At 51.3% G+C, this 7,458-nt stretch overlaps 1 protein-coding gene across 1 annotated transcript in view; it reads left to right on the forward strand.

The window, feature by feature from the left end:
• Positions 1-7,171, forward strand: part of STC1 (stanniocalcin 1) — an 8,986-nt gene extending 1,815 nt beyond the window's left edge. Inside the window, exons 3-4 of the mRNA XM_027701951.1 lie at positions 813-1,032; positions 4,954-7,171. Coding sequence (XP_027557752.1) covers positions 813-1,032; positions 4,954-5,230 — 497 coding nt within the window. The 3' untranslated portion in view covers positions 5,231-7,171. The remainder of the gene's footprint in view (positions 1-812; positions 1,033-4,953) is intronic.
• Positions 7,172-7,458: the final 287 nt, after the last annotated feature.

The raw sequence follows: 7,458 nt of genomic DNA on the forward strand, positions 1-7,458 counted from the left end.
AGGCTTAACCCTCCCTGTCTTGCAGCCCTTCCTGCTCCTCTCAGCCACGGGTTTTTGGCTCCACAGTCACATCCTTGGGGGCTGTTTTCTCCAGGGCAGTTTCCACACGTTCCCTTGGCAGGGAGGGCTCGCTGGGCTGGAGGGTGAAGTTTCCTCTCCGGGAGGAAATCGAAATGTTCCTCTAACAAAATAAGTCTTTTGACTGTGTGACCTGGCACGGGGCTGGGGTTTGGGTTGGAAGTCTTTGGGGCTGGGAATGCAGGGCCAGATCAGCCTCTCCAGAGCTGCAGTCGGGATAAATGAGATAATATTGGAGGGCTGCAGCTCTGCCAAGGGCAGTTTTCCTTGGAATTTTCCTCCTAACGTGCACAGCAGCCCCCTGTTCCCTGTGCTCCTGCTCCCAAGGACAAGCTTCAGAGCACTTCAAGCATCTTGAGTTGTGGTGAACCAGAGGTGTTAAACCTCTGGCATCAAATTGATGGTTAAATCAATCCAACTCCCTCCTGGAGGGGGGGCAGAATTGGCCCATCTCTGGTCCTGGCACTTCCACATCTGTTCATGCAAAGACTCCCATTGCCTAAAACCTTTGGGAACAGGAGCTGTGGGTTCTTTGCATCCCAACTGCTGTGGGTGATGTCTCTGCAGTAATTGTGAGGATCAGAGTCCCCGTGCCTGGGAAGGGACCTCCAGCAGGTCTCTAATTGCAGGGAGGCTCATTAACAGCAGCCAGGTACGGTGGAGCACCTGCAGTACTTCCCTTTCTGTTGGATTCCCTGGAAATCCCTGGAAAAAAAATCCCTTTTTTCTCCTGTGCTTGCAGGGAAAAGCTTTTGTGAAGGAAAGCCTGAAGTGCATTGCCAACGGGGTGACATCCAAGGTGTTCCTGGCCATCCGCAGGTGCTCCACCTTCCAGAGGATGATCTCCGAGGTGCAGGAGGAGTGTTACAGCAAGCTGGACATGTGTGGCATCGCCAAAAGGAACCCTGAGGCCATCACAGAGGTCGTGCAGCTCCCAAACCAGTTCTCAAACAGGTACGTGGGGCTAAAATACAGAAATGGGGTGAAAAGAGCAGGGCTGAGCTGGTTGAACTCCTAAAATCCTAGTGCAGCTCAGCCCAGCCCTGCTCTCTGCCTCTTCAACTCCTTGGCAGGTTTTACCAGCTTTCTTCTGCTTCTCTTTTTGGTAAATACACTTATAAACATCTCCAGAGAATAAAATTAGCTGGATGTTGGTTACTTCAAAGCCTGGAGCTCGTTTAAGTGTTAATTCTTTGGGTGGGAGGGCAGTGTAATGGTGAACAGGGCTTTTAAATCCCAAACCAGATCCATTCATTCAGCATCCCTGGAATACTGAGCGCTTCATAGAGTAGAAACATGGAATAATGGAATGGTTTGGGTTGGAAGGGACCTCAAAGCTCATCTCCTTCCACCCCCTGCCATGGGCAGGGACACCTTCCTCTGGACCAGGATGCTCAGAGCTCCATCCAACCTTGGCCTTCTCAACCCACTGCAACTTCATTCCCTTCTCCAGACTGAAGCCACCCCCCTCCTTGGGTTTATATGGCACTTGGAAAATGAGTCTTAACAGGAAAAACCAGGAAAAGCTAAAGGGAACCAGCAAACCTGATCCTCTGTCACCTTATCCCGCCATAACCTGGTGGTTCATATTTCTAGGGATGCTCTGGGCTCCTGGATGGTCTGGTTTAGGGTTGTCTCCAGCCCTGTTCTCCCTGGCAGCACAGTCTCCCTGCAGGAACGGGCACATCACGGGGCTGGCACCTTGATGTGAGCCCAGAACTGCCCCGTCCCCTCCTGCAAGGACAAGGGACACCTTCAGGGAGTGCTGCAGTCTGCTCAGTCACACTGCAAGGGCAGGGATTGCTTCCCCTGAAGCCTGGAACAATCAGTGCTGAGTCTTGTGATCGGGATAAAAGGGATCTTTGGGAGCAGTTGGAGTAAATATGCTCCAGAATTGGAGTGCAAACAGGGTGAGCTGCAGTGGCTGGTCGTGGCAAACCCCTCAGCTCCTCTGGGGTGGCTGCTTGGCTTGATCTAGAAGCACCTGAAGCCTCCAGACCTATCCTAGGACAGGTCTGCAAGTGATAACCAGATGTTACATCTCTGCCCAGCATGGATTTATCCACGGAATCACAGAATATCCTGAGCTGGAAGGGACAAAAAAAGATCAGTGAAGTCCTTGTCCTTTTATACAAAACTCTACTGTAGATATTAAATCAGGAAATGACACTTGTGGGAAGGCAAAACTATACTGGGAGGGAAAGGTAAAAATGATATTTGTGTGTCTTTCCCCTCTTTCCCCGAGGAGAGTTGAAAGGGATTTGCTTTGGTGTTCCCTGAGGGCTGGGACAAGGAGCATTCCCAGGTTGAACTGGTGGGTTGTGGAGTTAAAGTGATGGATTGTAGAGTTAAAGGGGTTGTAGAGTTAAATTGATGGGTTGTAGAGTTAAAGGGATGGATTGTAGGGTTAAAATGATAGATTGTAGAGCTAAAGAGCCCTTGGTGGGGCTGGAGGGGAGTTGGGGTGAGCAGGGGACGTGTGGACACTTGGGCAGTGCTGGGGATGTTCCTCCCAGAGATCCAAGCCAGGGCTGGATCCTCTGTCTCCCGAGGAGGAGGGAACTCCTCCCCCACAGCTGCCAGCCCCTGCCAGAGCCAGAGGATATTATGACATGTTGAGTAACAAAAGCAGCAGGATTTCCCAGCTAATAGTTTACACTGAGGGCTCCTAAAGCATCCTGCTTTCCCAGCCCCTGTCCCAACATAGCCACTGGAATAAGAATGTGCCACTTGGCCTGGGCTGCTGAGAGGAAGTAGTTAAAGGTCATAGCACCTTCCTGTGATTTAATCTCGTGGCAGGAGCAGCAGGAGAGGAAAGTCCTGCTGCCTCTGCTCGCAGCTGAGCTGCTGGAGGCACTGCCAAGCTCTGGGATTGCAGCTCCAGCCATGGAAAGCACCAGGCTGGGATGGGATGGGATCTACCCCTCCTGTCCTGTTAGGTTGGGACTGATTGAAGCTGGAGTGTGGCTCGTTCTCCATCAGCTGCTGTGCTCACTGGAACCCTCAGTCCCAGCCCTGCTGGGCTGTGCTCACACCCAGCCAAAGCCTGGGCCTTTTGTGCTTCAAGTGCAGCACAAACTTTGACCTCAGCTGACCTCCCCTGGCTGCTCCAAAGGCCAGAGCCGAGAGAGTTGGGAAAGGAGTTTGGATGTGAGCTCTCATTTCCCTCTTCCTTCCCCTCCTCCACCTGCAGGTTATTCTCTTCTCTGCTCCTGTGGAAAAATGTCACAGTGACCTTAAAAGGCTTAAAATAAGTTCCCCGATGTCCTCTCAAGCAGCAAATATGGGGCTGCTCCTCTTTTTCCCAGCTCTGTCTCCCTGGGAAGGTGTTCCCTGGTCCAGCGAGGTGCCAGCTCTGCTGTTCCAGCCCCTGCTCGTGGGGCTGTGCTGGCTCTGCCTTCTCCCCATGGAGGATCATTCCCGGGATCACTGTTCTCACAGGGCTGGGAAAACGGATCAGCACAATTTCCTGGCTCCTCCTGGAGCAAGGAATACGTGCTCAGGGCTGCTGGAAGAGGAAAATGAAGCTTTAGGGAGACAGGCTCGTAGCGGGGGGAAGCACGAGGTCCTCACTTGGGATTTAATGCGTGGCCAGCTCGGGAGTGACAACTGTGTGTCCTAAAGATCTGTCCCGAGGGAATCTGTGCATCTCTCAGGCTTGGAGTGACTGGCTGCTCCCTCTTGTGGTGCCCTGGAAAGGCTGTGAGTGCAGGGGAAGGCAGAAGGACAAGAGGGGCTGGAGCCACAGGGATGGATCCGTTCCCAGAAGGGTTGTTCTGGCTCAGAGCAGGGCTGGGTTTGGTCTCGGCTCCTGGCTGGGGATGGGCAGCACCTGCTGGTAGAAAGAGCAATTATTTTTCTTCCTAAAGCTCTAGAAACTTGGATTCTTTAGTGGAGATAAACCACACCCTTAAAACAATTAGTACAGCCCTTAGCTCCTTGGTTTTACCTTCTTCCCAATCCACCAGGATAACACCAACCCCACCGTGCTTATATCCTCACCTTCCAGAGCTGCAGCAGCTCTGGGTGGATTTGGAACTGGCCTGGTTGATCCTGTGCCACAACGTGGCTTTTTCTGGCTCATCAGAGCCCGGCCAGGCGACTGTGGGACAGGTTTAAGACAATTAAATCCGAATTTTGGTGGTTGTGTTCCGTCCCTGTGTCGTGGGCACAGCATCTCCACATCCTGGGGGGTTGTTAGATGCAGTGACAACAGGGTTGGTCTTGATCTTGGAGTTCTTTTCCGGCCTTAATGACCCTGTGGTGATGTGTACATTGTGCACTGTCAGGATGAGGGACTTAAAAACTCTGATTCATAGAATCACAGAATCAGCTGGGTTGGAAGGGACCTCCGAGATCATCAAGTCCAACCCTTGATCCAACCCCGCCGTGGTTCCCAGCCCATGGCACTGATGCCACATCCAGTCTCAGCTTAAAAACCTCCAGGGATGGAGAATCCACCACTTCCCTGGGCAGCCCATTCCAATGGCTGATCACCCTCTCTGCAAAGAAATTCTTCCTAATATCCAACCTAAACCTCCCCTGGCCCAGCTGAAGACCCTGAGCCCTCTTGTCTTGCTGATGGTTGCCTGGGAAAAGAGACCAACCCCCCCCTGGCTCCCCCCTCCTGTCAGGGAGTTGCAGAGAGTGAGGAGGTCTCCCCTGAGCCTCCTCTTCTCCAGGCTGAACAGCCCCAGCTCCCTCAGCCTCTCCTCACAGCACTTGTGCTCCAGTCCCTTCCCCAGCCTTGTTGCTCTTCTCTGGACCTGCTCTCGCAGTTTTGTCTCTTGGGCTGTTTTGTCTCTTGGGTTGTTTTGCCTCTTGGGCTGTTTTGTCGGTCCTTTGCTGGGGGTAACGATGGTGCCTCTGGTGCAGATACTACAACAAGCTGGTGAGGAGCCTGCTGGAGTGCGACGAGGAGACCGTGAGCACCATCAAGGACAGCCTGATGGAGAAGATCGGGCCCAACATGGCCAGCCTCTTCCACCTGCTGCAGGCCGACCACTGCGCCCAGGGCCACCCCCGCGCCGACTTCTCCAGGAGGAGGCTCTCGGAGCCCCAGAAGCTCAAGCTCTACTTCAGGAACCTGCGAGGTGAGGGCTCGGCCCCGGCCCACGGCAAGCGCGGCTCCTCCTCGGCCGAGAGCGCGTGACGGGACGGGGGCCCCCGGGGGATGCCAAGCACTACCAAAGCTCCAGAGCAAATGCACCCAGCCCGAGTGTACTGTAGCTAGTTTGAAAAGCACCTAGGAAACCTGGGGTTAGGTTGGTTTAGTTGTTGATATTTTCTGTCTGTCCCCCTCCTTTGTCAGCCCCGAACAAAACTTCTCCGCGTGGGTTCGGCGTTCGGTGTCTCGGCTTTTCCCGCCGGCAAAACGTCTCCGTCTCTTTTTCTTCCCTTCTCCACCCCCCCCCCAAAAAAAAAAACTATGTCCCAAAAGGTCTTAGTCTTAAGTGGTCAGGCCTTCAGACACCACGCTCTCAATGTACTGTAGTGCTGACACCACTGGAGTCTGAGGATCTGGCCCCCAGGAGAGGAGCTCGTCCCTCCTGCCCGAGCTTAGGGGACAAGAGATGCACTAAAAACTTGTTGCACACCCTAAAAAGGTGTCAGGGGAGTTCGTGTGATGAATCTGTGCTGGCCATGGATGAATATGAATGTCAGATTCCTGGTCTCTTAGTGTCCTACAGTCCTGATCCTTCCACCAGAGCTCTGGTAACCCCTGGATTTACCAAACTGGCCGGGGCTGAGTTTGGTCACCGTGACCAAAACGAGTTAAACCCACCCCCCCCACACCCCCCAAAATCAGGAAAGGGACGTTTTGTACCCCAGACATGATTAAAAGAGCTGCCAGTCTGAGGCTGAAAGCTGGTCAGAAGGTTCCATAATCTTGCATTGTATTTAAAAGCTAACATCTATGTACTGTATTTAACTGTCTAAAGCTTTAAAAGAAACCTAACAGAAACAAACCCTGTCTTAAGAGTAGAGTATTAAAGGTCTTGCTCTAACTGTGGTATAAATAGTTTTAAAATCTGTCATGTACTGTACATAAATTCCACGAGAGTCTGCTTGAAAGGAGCAGAATATAATAACTTTATTGCCTAAACTTAGTTTTGTAATTTAGCTCTTTCTTTTCTTATTTTATTATTTTTTTTCTTTTTTCCTGGAAACAGTATCTCTGTCGTATTTAAGAGTTCACATTCTACTCCGTGGCCTTTTTTAAATAATGGAAGAGGGGGAAAAAAAATGGTTTAGGATGGGAATTGCAGGGCCAGAAATGGCTAAAACGGAGGGAAAAAAACAAACCCTAAAACAAAGAGGAGTTCAGCCTGGCCAGTCCTGTCCCCCCAGAGCTGCTGTGAGACCCCCTCACACCCCAGTGCTGCTGGGGGGCTCCTGTAGGAATTATCAGATGCTTTGGGAATTCCCTGGGAACGCCGAGTGCTGGGAAAGGCAGGAAAAATCCCGAAATCCTCTGAAGCTTCAGCAGTGGAGCTGAGGACACAGGGATCCACGCTCTGGGAGCTGCCTTTCCTCCCATCCTCCTCCTCCTCCTCAGCAGGCTCTGGGAAGAGGAGCAGAGGGTCCCGTGCTGGGGGTCCCCCAAACCCGCTCCCAAGTCGCTCTGGGGAGCCAAAAAAAAAACGCAGGATCACCCAGGCCAGCTCCAAATCCATCCCCTCCGAGTCCATCTGCAGAGTGGATGGCTCTTCCTCAGCTACTTAACCAGTTAATAAAGGAGGGATCTATTTTCCTTTTCGAAACCTAAAGCAATATAACTTTTTTTTTTCCGTTTCGTTTCGGTTTTATTTTTTAAATAAATAAATTATAAAAAAAAAAAGACAAAAAAAAAAACAAACCACGAAGCCTTTAAACAATAACTTGCTGCTAATATATTGAAACCAGATGCAGTGGCAGCGTTTCTGATGTTGCTGCCTTCGTTCAGTGTAGCCCCAAAGTGCTGTCAGAAAATTGGAAGCAGCAAAAAAAAAAAAAAAAAAGGAAAAAAAAAAGAAAAAAAATGTTGCTGACGGTCGAGGGTTGTTATCTTAATTTTTTTTATTTTGAAGACTCTGAATTGTAGGGCAAGGAAGATGCAATATTGCTCCTTCTTCAGCCAGTCAGGGATAGAGAGGCCAACGAGAGGAAGTTTTGCAAGGTGAAAAAACCAAAGGCTCCTCGAATATCCCGACCCTAAAAGTTGGGAGTTGAGCAGGAACTTTGATCCCAGGGTTGTGGGATTCCCACCCCCATGGCATCCCAGCTGGGAGACAGGGAATTCTGCACCAAATCCATGGAAATAGTTACAAAAGAGGTCTTTACCTGGCTCGGGGCGGGGTCCAAACAACCCCCTGGTGCTCCAGAGCTTCCCAAAGCCTC

Source organism: Neopelma chrysocephalum, unplaced genomic scaffold (genome assembly GCF_003984885.1).
Source record: "Neopelma chrysocephalum unplaced genomic scaffold, ASM398488v2 Primary Assembly neopelma1_175, whole genome shotgun sequence".
Lineage (NCBI taxonomy): Eukaryota > Metazoa > Chordata > Aves > Passeriformes > Pipridae > Neopelma > Neopelma chrysocephalum.